This window comes from Bipolaris zeicola, assembly GCF_000523435.1.
Source record: "Bipolaris zeicola 26-R-13 unplaced genomic scaffold scaffold_152, whole genome shotgun sequence".
In the NCBI taxonomy this organism is placed as follows: domain Eukaryota; kingdom Fungi; phylum Ascomycota; class Dothideomycetes; order Pleosporales; family Pleosporaceae; genus Bipolaris; species Bipolaris zeicola.
Window position 1 is genome coordinate 1 of NW_006912201.1, and position 17,874 is coordinate 17,874.

The 17,874-nt window shown below is 51.6% G+C and overlaps 8 protein-coding genes across 8 annotated transcripts; 2 read left to right on the plus strand and 6 right to left on the minus strand.

Annotated features, from left to right (window-relative positions):
• Window positions 1–1,114: 1,114 nt before the first annotated feature.
• Window positions 1,115–2,452, minus strand: COCCADRAFT_39057 (carbohydrate esterase family 5 protein; the record flags this gene model as incomplete). Its single annotated transcript, XM_007716762.1, has 3 exons — window positions 1,115–1,923; window positions 1,996–2,085; window positions 2,326–2,452. The coding sequence occupies 3 exons, from the start codon at window positions 2,450–2,452 to the stop codon at window positions 1,115–1,117; spliced, it is 1,026 nt and encodes a 341-aa protein (XP_007714952.1).
• A 1,271-nt stretch (window positions 2,453–3,723) lies between these two features.
• COCCADRAFT_103141 (uncharacterized protein) lies at window positions 3,724–5,120 on the minus strand (the record flags this gene model as incomplete). Its single annotated transcript, XM_007716763.1, has 3 exons — window positions 3,724–4,213; window positions 4,270–4,946; window positions 4,998–5,120. 3 exons carry the CDS (start codon window positions 5,118–5,120, stop codon window positions 3,724–3,726), a joined length of 1,290 nt encoding a protein of 429 aa, XP_007714953.1.
• Window positions 5,121–5,274: 154 nt separating this feature from the next.
• Window positions 5,275–6,762, minus strand: COCCADRAFT_39059 (uncharacterized protein; the record flags this gene model as incomplete). The annotated part of the gene is made up of 2 exons (XM_007716764.1): window positions 5,275–6,071; window positions 6,216–6,762. 2 exons carry the CDS (start codon window positions 6,760–6,762, stop codon window positions 5,275–5,277), a joined length of 1,344 nt encoding a protein of 447 aa, XP_007714954.1.
• A 1,664-nt stretch (window positions 6,763–8,426) lies between these two features.
• COCCADRAFT_103140 (uncharacterized protein) lies at window positions 8,427–8,666 on the minus strand (the record flags this gene model as incomplete). The annotated part of the gene is made up of 1 exon (XM_007716765.1): window positions 8,427–8,666. One exon carries the CDS (start codon window positions 8,664–8,666, stop codon window positions 8,427–8,429), a length of 240 nt encoding a protein of 79 aa, XP_007714955.1.
• Window positions 8,667–9,077: 411 nt separating this feature from the next.
• On the minus strand, window positions 9,078–9,658 carry COCCADRAFT_103142 (uncharacterized protein; the record flags this gene model as incomplete). Its single annotated transcript, XM_007716766.1, has 2 exons — window positions 9,078–9,342; window positions 9,444–9,658. 2 exons carry the CDS (start codon window positions 9,656–9,658, stop codon window positions 9,078–9,080), a joined length of 480 nt encoding a protein of 159 aa, XP_007714956.1.
• A 396-nt stretch (window positions 9,659–10,054) lies between these two features.
• Window positions 10,055–11,109, minus strand: COCCADRAFT_39061 (uncharacterized protein; the record flags this gene model as incomplete). Its single annotated transcript, XM_007716767.1, has 5 exons — window positions 10,055–10,209; window positions 10,269–10,544; window positions 10,597–10,836; window positions 10,921–11,004; window positions 11,055–11,109. The coding sequence occupies 5 exons, from the start codon at window positions 11,107–11,109 to the stop codon at window positions 10,055–10,057; spliced, it is 810 nt and encodes a 269-aa protein (XP_007714957.1).
• Window positions 11,110–13,096: 1,987 nt separating this feature from the next.
• On the plus strand, window positions 13,097–14,539 carry COCCADRAFT_7250 (uncharacterized protein; the record flags this gene model as incomplete). Its single annotated transcript, XM_007716748.1, has 7 exons — window positions 13,097–13,135; window positions 13,199–13,275; window positions 13,331–13,490; window positions 13,551–13,705; window positions 13,766–13,840; window positions 13,911–14,048; window positions 14,101–14,539. 7 exons carry the CDS (start codon window positions 13,097–13,099, stop codon window positions 14,537–14,539), a joined length of 1,083 nt encoding a protein of 360 aa, XP_007714938.1.
• A 1,002-nt stretch (window positions 14,540–15,541) lies between these two features.
• COCCADRAFT_28409 (uncharacterized protein) lies at window positions 15,542–16,406 on the plus strand (the record flags this gene model as incomplete). Its single annotated transcript, XM_007716755.1, has 2 exons — window positions 15,542–15,750; window positions 16,148–16,406. 2 exons carry the CDS (start codon window positions 15,542–15,544, stop codon window positions 16,404–16,406), a joined length of 468 nt encoding a protein of 155 aa, XP_007714945.1.
• Between the last annotated feature and the right edge of the window lie 1,468 nt (window positions 16,407–17,874).

Consider the following 17,874-nt stretch of genomic DNA (forward strand, 5'->3'; position numbering starts at 1 on the left):
TGCTAGCTGTATATCAGATTCATGAGAGACGTTGTGGGCTTGATTTGATAGGGCCATAGTTGATCAGAGTTAGAGAGGTGCGCAAAGTTGGTGGGGTGGCCCGCTCGCTTGTATGGCCCGCTCGCTTGTAAAACACGTTAATAGTATTAATTGGTAGAGTAGAGGATAGATAGGCGTAGTTATTACTTACTAATTGTAATTAATCTTAGAATTCTTTTCTCTTAGAGACTCCACTTAGAAAGGCCGGGGCCAAAAAAGAAATGGACTCGCGGGGAATCGAACCCCGGACCACTCCCAGGCGTTGTCTTGCGCTTTTGAAGGCGGAAGAACTAATGCTAAGGGAGTATTATACCACTAAACCACAAGCCCGATCTGTTGCTTTCTGTTGAAGCCGATTTGATTTGTCCGTATATAGCTAACTAGTTTTTTTTCACTTTTTTTCTGTTTCTTTGATGAACGACGTGGAAAGAGAATGTCAATACAACCGTAACCTTCCGATTCCTTTCGCTATCGTCATATTAAATCAATATCAGAAAATAGAAAGGCTTCTCGTAGATAGGACTGGGTTGGGAATCCTTGCTAAACTAATCATCACCTTACAAGGAGTAGTCTAATGAGATATCATCATCGTTTTCTTTTTAAGAAAAAAAAACTCATCTCCACTCATCATCAAGGTTCTATCCATCCCCTTCGCTACCATCCTCGCTGTCTTGTTCATCTTCAGCGTGATCTTCTTCGAGGGTGTCTTCACAATCTCAAAATCTCTAGGCAAACAATTACAATTGTGGCAAATTTGTCAATAGGTAGTTGAAGTAGTATTGATTTCCTCTCATTAACAATAACATGTGCGATAGGGGAGAATTTAGATACTGTCCTTGTGTGAATACTAGAAAGATCAGGAGTCCGCGGGCCATAAGGGTGACCGAAAAGAGCAAGTTTGATAACTATATATAGATGAAGGAAACTAGATACATAAAATCGAGTGGCCAAATGAATGTTTGCCGTCTTCTGTTCCAAATGTCCAGTCCCTGCCTGTATCTTCTGTGACGAAGTGACAGGCCCATCGACCAAAACATCCATCCTGGTTTATACCGACAACATAGACTTAGTCTACCTAAGCAAGACCGGCAGCCTGAATAGCGAAAGTGGCTGCAGCCTCAGCACTGCTACCGTAGCTAATGTGGCTACCGGTGGCACCACCATCTCCACCACCGCCGCAGATCTGATCAGCAGTGCCACAGAACTGCTTAACCTTATCTGTGGGAAGTTTGCCAACTGCTGTGCGCTTCAGTGGGTCTCCGAACAGAACCGCGCCACTAACATCCTCGGCTGAAAGGCCCTTATTGAACGCATTGTGAACTACCATAGCACCCTGTGAGTAGCCAGAGACAATGACCTTGGTGTTGGGGCACAGAGACTTGGCCTGCTTGACCAGCGCTGCCATCTTCTCACCACCATCGCCACCAAGGTTGACATTACCAGCGGCAGATGCGGGATAGTCGACACCCTGGACAGTAACGCGGTCGGCACCGAGCTTGCTACGGATAGCCTTGAACATGGGTGGCCCAGAGACAGTGCCTACGTTGCCCATCTCGCCCGTTCCGCGAGCAAAGACGATTGTCATGTCTGTGCAACAGTTCTTGTCCACGACGCCGTTTTCGGATCCTCCGAGAAGGCCGGAAGAAGCCTGTTGCGGTTTGCAGTTTCCTCCAGAGCCACCAGAGCCACCAGTGCTGTTTCCTCCAGGTATGGCTGGAGTCGCTGGTGTTGCTGGCGTTGATGGTGTCTCGGTATCGGGAGAAGCAGGTGGTGCAACTTCGTCGCTGCCAGCACTAGAGCCTCCACCAAGGCCTCCGGTCAATCCGCTGAGCCAGTTCATCCACGAGGAACCGCCAGTGCCAATGCCAGTGTCGCTACCAGCAGCTTTGCGTGAGGATCCGATCCCTCCAAGACCTGGCAGACTTGAACCTCCGCCAAGGCCAGGGAAGCTTGAACCTCCACCTAGACTGGGCAAGCTAGTAGGTAGAGTGAGGCCTCCTCCAAGGCCAGAACCTCCTCCTAGTCCCGGGAAACCAGAACCTCCTCCTAGACTAGGGAAGCCAGTAGGTCGAGCAAAACCTCCTCCGAGACCTCCTCCAAGACCAGGAAAGCCAGAACCCCCTCCAAGGCTTGGGAGTTTGGTAGGAAGGGTCAAACCACCACCCCCAAGACCAGGTAGACCAGAGCCTCCTCCAAGGCCAGGGAGACCAGAACCCCCACCAAAACTAGGCAGGCTTGATCCTCCGCCCAGGCCTGGAAAGAGACCACCAAGTCCAGAGCCACCGCCGGTGCCGATGCCAGCACCGGTATCAGAGCCCGCGCCGGGCTCCGTGGTAGAAGGCAACTCCTGAGGATACGGATACGCAGCCGCGACACTCGCAAGCGCCAAAATATGAGCAGCGTGATACTTCATATTGAATCGAGTTTACACCAAAGACGATCTGAAATCTCGATATGGTCAAAAAAAAGAATTCTCTGTTTGTGAAGAGAGAAAAAATGGATGCGCTATATCCCGATGAACGAACGGCAGGAAAGGCTTGAAGACAAAGCAAAAAAGATGGGTACGAGGTGTGCACTGCACGAGAGAAACAAGGCGGAGAAGTGAATGTAGGATCGAAAGTCGATGCCTTCTCTAGCACTGGGGGGCTACACCACTACCCTTCTTATACCCACGACGTGGCGAGAGATACAGTATGTACATATACATATGTGCCGAGGACCAACTGTCCCGGTGACTGATCATCTGCTGGTACGATTTTTTTGAAACATTCGTTTTCTTTGCGGACAAAAGAAAAAGGTGATGAAAGGGAGGTGCGGAATACTACGCACCACGCCAACGTTTGCTGCAGGGCTTTACTACCTGATGTTTAGCGTGGGACGTGGTAGTTGTTGTCCCCGCGGATCGACACATCTTTGCTAGGCTTTGTGTATATGACCAGGTTTGCCGTTGATCTTCATGTTTCACATATCATGGCATGGGGCTTGATAGGCACACTGAAAGGCATTGGGCCTGTCGACTAGTGTTGCCGTTACGTTAGCGGCGGGCGCATCATCAATCATTATGGGATAGTTTGTTTCGCGGGCCGCGGGCTAGCGACTATCATCTCACCATGGACATTGCGAGGTCTGCTTTGTCGTCCGAGGAAATGTGATTTGTTACTTGCAGTATGCATACAATAGAGGGTCTTGTCGGAGAATTGAATCATCGTAATACACCTTCAAACTTCGCTACAGAAAGGAAATATCGTCCATTTAAGGCACGACCAGATGTTGTGCGCGGTGTAAAAACCTAAGATTCGTCGGTTCCTCGATCCACAGCAGCAAACCTGTTTTCCTCTTTCATATTCGCTTTCTGAAGAATCCTGTTTGAGAAAGTACATGGGAAGCATGAAACGGCATAATGCACCAAGCAATTAAATACCTGATATGACCACTGTGCAAATTAGCTAGGGTTCTGGAGACCCTGTGGCGTAGGGCTACTAGTGCTTCCCATGTCGGCCATGCGACATGCCTCGGCATTCCTCATGTACATCGTTTCATGATGCTCCTAGTGCAACATCATCTCTCAACCATTCAGTGCTGGTAGCCTTCTCTCAATGGAAATAAGACGCCGCGATACCTGTACACCGGACGATGAGGTCAGAGTTCATGTCGTCCTTGCACCACTTCGAACAAAACGTACCATCACGACGTTCGAGCTCGCATTGCCGCCGCAACTTCTTTGGTCGCGTTGTAACCGTACAGCCAAGGTTGCACCTCGGGGCATGTCCAGCGACTCGGGAATGCGCCTTCTGGACCTTTGCCTAGTTGCCTAAGCATTGTGGCGTCACGAATTGCTTGTTCTGGTCCATCACGTAGATGAAAGTCTTTTCGCTGCTTGAATGTTTCCCGCGCAATACTCTCACTCCTTGCTTTTCGCAATTGCTGGAAGAGCTGTATACTCTCCGGTAGTTGTGATTTTGATTTGTAGTGTTCTGGGGCGAGAAGCAAGCCCAAGACTGCACCGTCTTCGATGGACGAGTTGGCACCCTGGGCAAGATACGGGAGCATCGGGTGACATGAGTCGCCAATTAGTACGAGGTTATTTTGTGGGTTGACCCACGAGTCCATCTCGGCACGGTGCATCAGTTTCCACTTGTCCACTCTGTCGACACATTCAAGCAGCTGAGTTAACCTAAAACGTACGTGTCAGTGGCTTATGCAATGGATGAGGCAAGTGGGGTAGCCTACACGGGATCCCATCCCTCAAACAGCCTCCTCATTTCATCCAAATTGCCCTGCATCCTCGCCACCCCTTCGTCCAGGTCGTCGGGGACGAGCAGAACGACATTGTACATGTTCCCTCCGCGGATGCTGTAGGCTACTGCGTGCGCATCAGGTCCCGCCCAAAATCGGCATGCGGGTGTCTGCACCATCTCCTTCAATTTAGGGTCGCCAATTTGATCAACGCTGAGCACTATACGGAACGCAAGATCTCCAGTTGGCAGGGGAGGGTCATTGCGTCCGAGCATGGTAGACCGACAAGAGGACCAGAGCCCATCAGCTCCGACAATGAGATCGGCCTCATAAGTTTGACCTTGGTATGATTTTACACGTGCTCTGTCGCCAGGAGCGCTGCCAAAGTCCATGCCATTCACCTTTGCATCCAAAACAACGTGCACACCTAGCTCTTTTACTCTTCTTACCAGAGCTTGCTGTAAATCCACACGGTGACAGTCTGAGAACGGTGCACCATATTTCCGACGAATGTTTGTGCCGAAATTATCTTCGTGTGCGAGAGTCTCGCCTCGATAGTTGTACACTGTAAGCGTAGTGGGCTCACACACTTGATCCCCAATGGTGTCATATACGGACCATTGCTGAAGCAGACGTGTTGCGTTTGGTGTCAACTGGAGACCGGCGCCGACCTAACAAGATGTTCAGTCACCCTATTTGGTGCTCGAGGATGTTGCGCCCACCTCAGCAAGCTCCTTCGCGGCCTCTAACACTATGACAGAATGACCTGAAAGTGCGCATTGTATCGCAGCTGCGAGACCCGACAGCCCTGCACCCACGATGATTATGTCTAATCGGACCGACATTTTCGATAGAGCAAAGACACGAAAGCTTGCAATCATCTTTGGAAAGGAAGCAGGAGGGGGAAGACTTGGCAGAGCCTGTCACTGGTCCGTCCCCGCCACTCGCATGTCCCTTGCGTTCCCACTCAGCCACAGTAGTTGATTGGACCAATCCTTTCTAGAAGCAATCCCAGCCTGTGCAGCGATGACGGCCTTTGTGCCTCTTGAAGTAATTGACACAAGTAATGGCCTTACAGTGGGTGGGAACGATCTCAACAGTAGGATCTGCCAGGTCCCTCGCCTTGCAGATTACTATATCTCTCTCGTAACGAAGTACAATACAGTACGAGGAGATGGAAGCAGCACCAGTACTTCTCAAGGGATGTAGTTTCATGGTTAGCTTCTTTCCATGACCACTGTTTATAGAAGAAACATGTGGCTGTAATCCCATATCTGTGTGAATCGATGGGATCAAGGTTGGAAGAGGTCTTGTTTGATCATTTTCTCCAGTCTGGTAGTGAACAAAATGCCGAAGATGGGAAAGTGGACCGAAAAATGCCATTTCAGGCGGATCGCCAAAACGGGACAAAGGGTACAAAGCGTTGGCAGGGCCTAAACCTCGAAGCCTGTGGAATAACAACCTTAGCTCTGGTGCAGGTATTCGGCCATTGGCGGTGAGGGCCATTGTATCGATACGGCTATGAGGTGTCCATTCTAGATTGGGGACCACAGTGTCTAGGTTGGTGCTGTCAATATACATGGTGCTGAGACGGGCCCGAGGCCAGGTTGGTGGCTCTGAGGCTGTACAGCGTATGTCATGGCTGGCATCGTGACACTCGATGCTGAAGCTATCAAGACAGGCTTGCCAGTCTCCTCCTCGATAGTGCTGCTGCCGCCGCCAGTCATCAATATGGGCCTTGATAGCGGCCCAAGTGATTTGAATATGGTTGCACAACTCAACCGATCCCTGTTGTCCTGGACATCGTCGTTTTCACCAATAGCCTGAATATTGCCTGTTTTCGAAGGAAAATTCACAAGCGGAGTGAAGACTGTCGCAGGCATAGCAGTGGAGCTTGCGGCAAAGCCGAATATACTCTGCAAAATCTTCGACCCAGGCACTTCTCGGCCGGAATTTGCAGCGATCAGAGTATCGAGGGTCACAGGTTTCATTCCATTGCCTGCAGTCAGTGCACCGGCCATCCCTCTGTATTAGCCGCCGAAACAGGCCTTTTGGAACCTCCGAGAGCAGGCTAGGATGATATAGATCGGAAAATGGGTCTTGCCGCAGCAGTTGATTGCCAATGATGTAAAGAAATTTTCTTGAAGCCATCCGGAGACAAGACAACGTAACGACATCGTCGTGTAAAGAGTCGAGAATACAGAGGAGGAGTTCATCTGGAAACCGGCTAGTAAGGGGACAGAAACGACTGTTGTACACCTGAGCGGCTATAAGCGGGTCCATGTTACATTGTAACTTGTGTAAGGCGGCGAGGAGTGCTTGCACTTGTTCATTGTTCCGTTTCTCCACGTTGTCGATGAACTCACGTTCTTCGTGGTGCAGGGCGACAATGGACGCTTTGACCTTTTGATCATCCTGTTTCGCTGGGTTCTTGATGAGATTGCGTTCCTCACGCCACCTTTTCATCGTTTGTAGAAAAGAACGCATTTTGAATTCTTACTTGTGTTGCGCTTGGACAGATATTCGGAGGGGTGTGAGGCTAGCGAGTGAAGAGCAAGCGGGCATGGAGTCAGCGGGCAAGTCCCTTTATCTGAGCTTTATCTTTGAAACTGATGAAACCTTTCTCTGCAGAAGTTACGCGAAAGCTCGACGCAAAATATACAAGTCCCAACGTAGCTCGGACTGAGACACTCCACCGTTCCCAATCGGATTTGGGGGCGGCCAATCAAAGAACAATGAGGTGTCCGGGAAGTATAAGTTAAAGTGTTGCTTGTTTGGTTGTTTCTGAGTCTGCACCAACGTTTTCGTGGACTTAGCGATATCTCTTGGTCCAGGTTGTATGGGGACTATCGACCACGGTTGTATGGGGACTATCGACCACGGTTGTATGGGGACTATCGACCATGGTTGCTGACGGTCTGCCGGTATGTTGGTCGACTAGTTTCATACGAAGCATCCGCACTTGTAGGTAGACTGATTCTAGATTGAAAATCCAAGCGACTTGTTCGATTGCTTGGTGATACTCCAGATTGACGTCGTTTTGACTGCGCGGGTTGATATGAAACTGCCCCACATCTGAAGAAAGATCTGGTTCCAGTTCGGAGAACGAAGCGATTTTCAAGATAGGAAGGTGATCTGGCTAGCACTTCCTGATTGTCTTGATGAATGTGAAGCTACCGCGCCTTCGGAGATGGATTGGTTCAATTGAAAAGCTGAGCGATGACTTGAAGATGTGACTAGCGCCGCGTCGAGTGTTCTCGTATTTGGAAAAGATTCCAGTCTAGTAGTATAACTGCCTCCTGACATCGGATTTACGGTGGCTTCCTTTGGCAAGGGAAGAACCAAGTGAAGGTCTGATCTTTGCTATCCGCTTTATGATGTTGTAGCGGACCCACCAGTTAATGCACAAATGTGCAATGCAGGGTACGCCCATTAGTTGGAGCGTCTGACCCGTCAGACCGATGCCCGGCCCAGCCAAGGTTTTACCCTCGACCAGGTGTTGATGTCAGGATTGATGGCGAAACGGTTATTCCTTACGTTTTCCTTCATGAGGTTTATTGTACGTAGTTTTGCCTTCACTCGACGGGTTTTAACGCGTTGTTCCTTCGTGGCTTTACGCTTGCGTTTCCTCTTCCAGGCCGTGCCTGAGCTCGGCAATCATCCGGGCGCTCTCACCCGCGGTGCGCTTGCACTCGGCAGCGGTCCTCCAGGCGTCAGCCATCATCCGCTCGAGGGCGGTCACCCTGTCCTCGGCGGCAGCGAGCTGCTCGCGGGGCCTCTCAGCGGTGTCCTCGGCGGCGGCGGCATCGGCTTTGGCGGCGGCGAGGGCCTCATCCTCCTTCTTGAGCTGCCGAAGCAGGTTCTGGTCCACCAACAGAACTGCTCTCAAAAACCCTCCCTGCCGATCAGGATCGGTCAGGGCGTCACGAATTGTCTTGTCCCAAAAGACAACAAAGCGAGCGGACAGCCGCATCCAGAATAGGACCCACAAGGGCCATAGGAGCAAGGTGGCCAGAACCCAGGTCTGGCGAGCCAGTCGGGCGTTGGATTCGATCTTGCTCATCACATCCCTCATCTTGCCCATCTCCTCCGCCATCTTCTCCATCTCCTTCACCACCACCATCATCTCCTCTGCGGCATGAAAGGGGGCTTCAACCCCAGAGACGAAAGAGAAAACAAGAAAAACGAGAAAGAGAAGCTTCATCGTCTTCATCATTATCGTCGTCATCATCATTATCGTCGTTATCGTCGTTATCGTCGTCTTTGTCTTCGTCGTTGTTGTTGTTGCTGCTGCTGGTACTGCTGCTACGTGCGTCGTGACGAGAAGCCTGCAGAAAACCACAGCGAGGCTTCGACGGTTTGTTTACCTCGAGCTCGTGGGTTCCTGCCATTGTTTCTGTGTTGTGGTTGCTTTCCTCACTGATCTGTCTGTTGTGGAAGGAACTCTCTTCACGGATTACGAATACGCCAAGCTCACTAAACACTGAACAGCAATGTTAGCATTGGCAGCGAGATGACGACTAACGGGATTGAAAAGGTACACGTACAGGATTTTATTTGCTGATGTGTGTAGTAGATACAGTCATCTTGTGCAAATGCAAAGGCAATCAAGGTATATGTTGAAGTAGTGATTGATTGATTGATTGGCCAGATAATGCAGTGTGAAACCGCAGTCTTCAGATGCCATATTTGCTATGTGCGCTCAAAGATGCAATTCAATGTGTCGCTATATTCATACACTTCCCCTCCATACTGGCTACTATCCTTTTTGCTTCGTCCTCTTACTACATCAAAACTACTCTCTAGTACTGACCAGCCGCCGCCTGGCATGCCTTGAGTTGGTCAAGGTACCATCCACAGATAGTCAAGCTGCCCTGGTTCTCGTCCATGCACTTGCGGAAGCTCTGGACGTCGTTTGCGCAGGGACCCGACTGTGCCATTTGAGCGGATGCCTGGTGCTGTGCGGCGAAGTCGGTATTTTGGGGCGCGGCGTCGGCAGGGGCGGAAGAACCACCGCTGAAGAGACCGCCAATTGCGTGGCCGATTGAAGATCCTACTGCGACACCGCTGCAAGCATGTCAGTTCAGTGTTCAAATTACAAAGTGGGGTGCCTGGCATTCGTGGCGCAAATTGATCCAAGTCAAATATGGTTGCCTGGGACTACTTACGCAGCAGTGCTAGCCATCTGTCCAAACAGACCAGGTCCCTGAGGTGTAGGAGCCTGCGCCTGCTGAACGGGCGCATGAGTGGGAGCATGCTGGGCGGGAGCCGCAGCAGTCGAGTGAGGGCGCGATGACGCAGGCGCAGGCGCAGTGGTAGCCTGCCTGGCTGCTGGGACTTGAGGGCGGCGGGGAGGAGCGGTTCCGGAACGTTGGCGAGGCATTTTGTTGTTCTTGTGATGTGGTTGTTATGCGTTCGGGTGTTGTGTTTGCGATACGTGGTAGAATTGATGTTGCGATGGCAAATTGGAGATGTCAACCACCGAGGTTCGAGAAACATCGTCGGTGTTAGCGCATTTTAGACGGCTTGGCATGCATGTTTGTCATGGACATGTTGATTGGCTCCTAGTCTTCATGCCCCTGTAATTACGCCATTCACGTGGCTGCTATGTTTTACTTCACCTATAGTGCTCGGGCTAAGTATTAGAGTAGTCTAGTCTAGTCTCACGGCCAAATGCCGGTGCTCATGCATTGCATTCGATAGTATGAATATTGGAGCTTGTTACCAGAACCGATAGCTGGATTGCAGATACTGCTCTATGTCCGGGCCAAGTTCACGTTTAGCACACGTCCTCAATCTCGACGTCGCCCCCAGACCTCGGTCCCAGATCAGAGCGTAATGTGCGATTAAATAGCTCTTTGAGCATCTCAAAGCAGATCCCCGACAATGCAGCATCGTATCGCCCCTTGCTAAGCTCATCTCTGATGAAAGCATCTGTCGAATGGGTTAGTACGCCGGGAAAACTTCTAGCAGACACGACCAGGTATACTCACGTTGGGCCCAGGCTGGTTCATAGAAGGAAAAGGTAACACCTGCCTCATCCAGTGACTTTCTAATCAGGTCTCGGCCTCCTGGTGGTACGTGCGTGTCCATCTTGCCGAATATCATGACAAGCTCGCCTTTGATGTCTTTACAGCGAGCAAGCGAGTCGTCTTTTTTGCCCTTTCCCAGCGTACCGCTGTGGATATCGGTTGCAAAGTAGCAAATTGCTGCAGAGACACGTGGATCGAGAGCGCAACGGTATGCCAAGTGGCCTCCTAGACACATGCCTGCGAAGACAATGAGCTGCGTACTTGTCCCTGATGAGAAATCAATACTTGCCAGTAGCGCCGATTCTTCCATTGCATGTTGGCATTGCGAGTAATGCGTCTACCGAAAGAGAGGCATCCTCGTCATAAGCTTGGACCGTCTTTGTGACTTTCCATTCATTGCCCTGGTCAGTACCAGGGACGTCGTAGGCAAGTGGTTCAGGTCCAGTAAACTCATGGTAGGAAGATGGCGCTGCGACAATGTAGCCTTGGGAAGCGATTTGTCGTGCAAAGCGAGCAACGGGCCCAGTCACTGTAAGAATATCAGCAAAAATCCAAGCGTAATTCTTTTCTCAACCAATCAAAAACAACGTGCACAATGAAGAATCGAAATTACCTTGATAAATTTCGGAGAAGACTACGACACCGGGAAACTTTGCTTTGGGGTAGTTTGCAATGGTGGGGTGGAAGATGAAGATCCCTGGAACGTCAGTTGAGCTGCCGCCACCAATGTACACAAGGACCACAAACTCATGTCACCACCTGCCTGGGTGGGCACATCTTTGTGTGTTTCCGTAATGAGCATTGTGATGTTAATTCAGCGTGGCTGTATGTAGCGTCTGCTGTCTATTCAACGCGTAGGCGTGAGAGTTTGAGAATGCCGTTGAAAGTGGGGTGGTGGGGTACGTAAGTTTAGCACGGTTCATGCCGCTGAGCTGAACGGGAGAACGTGGCTGTGGTAATCAACGAGTCCGGCAGCAAAAAAAGCATCTCTAAGTCAGGCATTAGGCAACGCTTATTTCCCTATGTGATGCTACTTTTTTAAATTCGACGAAATCCAGCATTTCCGCGGGGAAAGCCGATTGATTACAACATGACTAGTAGAGTTGTTTCCCGCGGAGTGCGGTGGGATGGAGGCAACCGTTCAGGGCTCTTGGTCGACCGAAATACCCAGATGAAAACAGCCCCTATTAAACCAAAGCTATCATTTGCAATCACCCATCTTCACCACAACGTAGTCAAGTTATTTTTCTATATGTAAAAACATTAGACTTCACGTACAGAGTAGAGTAATATGCTGGAAGATGATATTACTTGATGGTATCAGTATAGTCACACCTCGAGCTTTGTTGGTGGCTGTAGTTTTCACCCAAATATTCAGTCGACCGAGAGCCTTACCCCACGAACGAGTCTACACTACTCAAGCCGAGTCATTCTTATCGTCTTGTATGGACATCATTTTAGTCTCAAACAATGGATAAGGGGACGCGCATGGTCTACAAGCTGAGGCGAACGGGGAAGCGAGCCAGCACGGAAGCCAATTCGATGGAAAACGGGGCCGGGGACAGCGGGGAGGCGGGGAGCGGGCTAGGGCGCGATCTGCGCTACTGACGCCACGGTACGTACGCCATATGTGCCAACGTATTATGCCCTGCCAATGACAACAGAGTAGCTGAAGGACTCTGTACCAACCAACGCGTGTTTCTAGTGATAGTAAAAGTTACTTTTTTTAAAGTTTGCGATCAGGGTGCGAGTCTTCGAGAGCTGTCGACAATAGCTGTGATTCGCTTAATTCTCCTTATCCTGGGAAACTCCTGTGCCCCAACAAGGCTGATTGGCTGGGCAACATACGATTACAGACATGGTGTAGCAGTTCGGAGCCTTTCACGGTGAGACTTCCGATTAATTAATGGCGTGTCCTGGAGTATCTTGTTCAACAGCGGGAGCGAACACCCTTATCGATCAAAGCTACGGGACGCTCCAGCTACTATGTATGTGATGATGCTTGTCTATACAGGTTTTGAGAGTCATTGTTGCCCAGCATCTCCATCTTTATGGTGCAAATGTGGTGGCAGGTGGCTGTACTAAAAGCCGCATGCCAAGTTTATCTGACATGGGCGCCCTGGATGACGAATAGACCTGACAAGGAGTTTGGATTGTACTGCGTCGTAGCCTGCTCCATGCCAGACAGCGAAGCCGCAACAAAGTGCACTACTACACGGAGAAGGACCAAGTGGAGGATGGAGATAGAAGAACTTCGGGTTTTATATCTATATATTCATCTTGATATAGGGAACAAGACATGGATAACGATGATGCAACGTGAACTCTCGGCTTTGCAAGGGCTTTTTTAGAAATCACGCACAGGCCACAATGCCCCGTACTAAAGATGAACGTGCTGGGTATGACAGGTTTAGTGGCAACCTTCATCTATTGCGAAGCTGTAAAGACGCCGCTAGTTTTTTTGCTCAGACGAGAGCCGGTCAGCTTACTTGTCGGACATGTGTCCCAAATAGCGCACCTGGCTAGCCATGTGCGCATTAGACGAGTGGCTGTATCTCTGGTTGCTAATAAATGGAACCGAGATGTCGTTTGCATGGCGAGTCACGGGCGCGACATACAAGGTCTCGAAGAGCCCTTGTCAGAAGGGTACCTGCTAATTTGATCTCGGAATTCTGAGTGTCCGTATGCACCTTAAGACTGCGAGAACCCCTGTGTCTTGTTGAGCCATCCGACCTAAAGTCAGTTCTGTCTGCGCAACATAAGTGCATGTTCAATCTGGATTGAGCATCATGGCCAACGCCCAAGATGCGGTTAGTAGAGAGACTCGAGTACGTGGAAGAAAGGAAAAACCTACCGCTGCTGCAAACACACAGGTCACTAATTCCGTGCAGGCTCCTGTTACTATCGGCCTTGTCGCCCTCTTTACAGTCCTTTCAAGCGTCTGCGTAGTCCTTCGATTCTACACAAGGTGACCAAGATGAAGCAAAGAAACCGGGCGAGTAGCAGTCTAACAGGCATGGTAGGAGGATGATACTACACTTTGTCGGGCCCGACGATTACATGATCTTGGTTGCGCACATTCTGAGCCTTGCGCAGTCTGGTATCAATTTCGCAATGATGATAGCTGGTGGCGGAGGACAACACATTGAGCATGTGCGGGACAAATTGCCAACCTTCAACCGGGTAAGAAGAAGCCGCGTTGCAGACGATTTAGTCGGTACACCTGATACTAACCCGGCGCAGTTGATGCTGGCTGCGACGGCAGTCTACAACGCAGCGCAGATTGCGACCAAAATCTCGCTTCTCATCCAGTACTGCACCATTTTTCCCGGCCGAGCAATGCGACTCATCTCGCAGTGGGGCATTGGTCTGCTTATTTTATGGGGGATAGCTCAGCAGTAAGTTGCAGCCGTGGGGAGACTGAGCCAAAGTCAATACTAACAAAGTAACCTTTAAAGGACATTGACACCATGCATCTGCGCGTATGAGTCGATTACCACTCTGACGCCAGAAACTTGCATCCACGACGACTTGTAAGCGAATGGTGCACCAGCATGTGTACAAATGACGGAGATTTTGAGCTCTGTTGCTGACCGTCGGTAGACCGCTTGCGCTCAATGCCATTATCAACATGGTGACGGATTTCCTGATTCTTATCATCCCTGTCAAGCCTGTGCTTGGGTTGCAAATCAATTGGATGCGCAAGACGTACCTCCTAGTTGTTATGGGTATGGGCTTGGGGTTAGTGTCATACGTTCATGTGTAGCTGTGGAGAGGTGCTAACCAAGCGTAGTGTATGCATCATCTCCGCCGTACGGCTCGACATGCTGGTTGGACGTAAGAACGACTGGACCGACGTAACATGGAAAATAGCGTCCATCACATACTTGTCGACAATGGAAACAAGCCTGGGAATAATGTGTGCCTGCATCCCGGCGCTTCGGCCCCTGATGAAGAGAGTGATACCAAATATGCTGGGATCAAGTGCAAAGGACACGACGGATGGTGCGATGCAATACGGAAGCAGAGGCACAAGGCTGGCCGAAGCAAGCGGTACCAAAACAAAAGCTAGCCTGGTAAATGGCATTTACGTACAAAAAGACGTCCAATTTCATAGCACGACGGAGCTCAGGGATGTTTCGGCTAAAGGACCGTACCCGGCCTCTGACCGATCATCCGACGATGAGATAAGCTTGGAACGGGCCTTCCCGCCGACAATGGCGAAACCATAGTACGACTCGCGTGGGTCGTTTTGCGTTTACAAGTCATGAGTAGATTCTCCTCATTGCTGTGAGGACATATGGTAATTAGTTCAGCATGTCTCAGTTGCATCAATTACCATGGTGGTGAGACTGTGACCCAACGCTTGAAACAAACAAGCGACGCCGTTTTTGGAGGAAGCGCGGATAGACGCCAGTACCAGTGCGGCCGCCGTCGCCGCCGCTACCGCCGACGATTCGGCTTTGTATCTTCAATGTCATGCAACGCTACCTTTGTTATGCACACCACACGGTGCGGTTATAACGAAGTGGCGAGGCATTGCCGCGGCTGGGCAATTCCTCATAGCAGCAGGTGCAAGATGGGGTACATGTACAAGTACTTGCATAGGTACATGGCTTATATTGTACGCAGTAAGTACATAGTAGGTGATGGCACGTCATTGCTCCAGGTTAGGGACCAAGGGCAGGAGAATTAAATTTGGACTACAAGGGGGCGGAGGGCCGGATAAGTGCACTGGGAGAGGCTTGTTCCGAGAATATGACAGCTCGGTAGTGGGGCACATAAAGGGCCGATGGGGCAGTTTTGGCGTTAGAGATGCGCGATGATGTCAGACATCACAGAGTTTGTCGGGTGTGGTGGTGTTGAAGGGCATCAACGCGCGAACTACTTTGCATATGACGCGACGGTTGCGGCGGCACTTTTGGCAACGGCTGTGTGTGTGAGTGGGTGGGTGTTGGTCTGAGCCGAGGCGGTGCGGGTCGTCCGCCAGGCGTGGATTGAGGCTGGGTAGGGTCTCACCGCTAATGGCGCCATTTCGGCGGTGGTTTTCAAGCTGGTTGGGATAGCGATGATGAAAGAAAGGCGGAGGGTAAGCAGATCATGGCTGATGCATCTGTGCTTTGGTCCCTTTGGCCCGGGAATTTGGCAACCCCTATTCCCGTGGGTTGTAGTGTAGGTGTAAGTATACATGGATATGTATGAATACTGTTGCCAAGTACGTATTTCTCATCAACATGGATTGTGGTGCTGTTCAAGCCATGGTGTTCCAAAGCGAACATGTGCACACATGGTTTGCATACTCGGTCGTGCATGGCGGTGAGGGGCAGAGAAAGCCGAGGCAAGCCATGGGTTGCCAGAACAGGGAGTGGGTGAAGCCGTTAGGGGTTGCAATAGGCCAGTGGTGTGCAGCAAGGCGGCGCAGCCATTGGCGGTGGGCAGAGCAGTAGGTCAGTAGCTAGAGAGAGTGCGGTCACGGTGGACAGGGCGGGTGGTGTGGCAGCGGCAGGTGTACAGTAGTAGGAGTGGTAATGTCGAGACGGAGAGGGCATGGTGTTGAGGGGTCTGCAGGGTCGACCAGCTGTCACGTAAAGGGCAGGTGGGGGTGGGCGCCGGCGTTGGTCATGGATCCAATCCAAACAACATGTCAGCCTCACAAAACGTGGCTTGAGCCGCTGCACGGGGACAGAGGGAGAGGGAAGAGGGGAGAGGGGAGAGATGGGGCGGTAGGCAGAGGTACCCGATGGCGGCCTCGAGCCATGCGTCTCCTCTACGCAAGTACTTGAGCATATCCATGGCTTCGTCGTCAGTCGCAGAAGCGGCACTGCTATGTCATGTCGCAGCATCTGCTGTCTGCTATCAAATCGGCTCGCAGACACCCTGGTCGGGAAGTCGGGTCAGTGCGCCGCCTCCCTGCACGAGGGCGTGTCGTGGATGGCTCCGCTCAGCGGAGACGCAGATGCAGATGGAGTCGAGTGGACCATGTCGCGCTACTACTACTCTACTACTGATGCTTCCCTGTCCTTCCTCGAGTCCATGTCTGATATACCCCAAAAGCCGCGTGCTGCTCACTTCGCCCGTCAACGTCGCAACCAGCGCTGATACAGCTGTCTTGTTGGGCCATGCCGTCCAACACAATTAAACTTTGGCCACGAACGGAAGCTGCGGGCCAGGGTCCAGCGAATCTGCACACATGGACGCGTCTACTGACTGCCCGACGACCCTGTGCCGCCTATATCAAAACCACCAGGGTCATATCCGCCGCTGTAACTAGTAGTACGTACATACATACATACGATGTGTGTGAGGATGCATGTCCGTCCGTCTGTCTGGAGAGACATACATACATATACCACACACATACATACATACATACATATACATATACACCACCGTGGGCGTTGCTCATGTGATGCGCCGTGTGACGCCCAGCCAACGGGCGTGCCGCTCACGACAACAAAAAATGTGTTCTGGTCGTGCAGCGATATGGCGTCAGGGCTCGTCGCATGGTGGCCCGAGTGACCAGCAACCTCATGCGCCAGATGCTCGGCAAGGCCGCACCGCCGCAAGGGCCGGCTGTCGTTCTGGTCGCAACGCCCGCCAGGGTCATCGGCTGCGGAGAGCGAGTGAGATAGAGAGCGAGAGAGCGCGTGTTGTTGTTGTTTTGGTGGCGGTGGTCGAGGGCGAGGGTAAGCAAGCAGAGGCGGTCGTCGTCTGTCAGATTCAACACAGGGATGCCACAGAGGCACATTCACTAGCGCTATCTTGCTGGGATCCAATCACAGCCTGCAGGGGTTCCATTGCCATGCCAGCCCAGTCAGTGTGTCGAGCAGCTTTTGATGCCCTTTCCAGCTGCTTTTGGGCTGCCTGCGCTGCCTGCCTGTCTGCCCATCATCCACCGCCCGTACCGTGGGTGCTCTCGTCCGCCCTCCCCGCGCCCTTCATCATCAAGCCCTCACCCTGCTCCTGCTCCTGCTCCCCTCCACATCCCATCCCATCCCATCCCCATCCTATCCTATCCTCGACTCTGCCACTCCTGTCCCACGACCAAACCCCCATCGCCAGACTAAGTCCTGCTAGCCCCTCCACCTCTCCCGCCGCCGCGACAGGACGGCATTCCACATTGGGACCCCATCTAATTTCCTCCTCCTCACCTGCCTGTCCACCCATCCTCCTCTCCCGACTCTGTTGTTCGACATTTGAAAAATTCCCCTGCGCGAATCAGCGCTGCCCTTCATTTTTTTTTGTTTGGCCTCTCAGCTGCCCTTTTGGCCAGTGCGCCCGTCTCGGGTCGTCCTTTTTTTCCTGGCCACTATCTCGCTGTCCCGGACGCCCGCTGCACTTGCTACTGCACCTCTCTTTGGCCCACGTCTGGAACACGCCGCTTGGCTTGCTGCCTCTGTGCTACCGTCTGCCGCCAGTGCGCTGCACCCCCTGGGCCGCTGCATAATATCTGTCTGTCCGCCGCCGTTTGCTTCGTTACCTAGGTCCACCCGTCGAGGGCATCCGACCGAGTCCTACTGTACTCTACGTGCGTACCTCGACTCCAATCCCCCACCGCCAAGACATG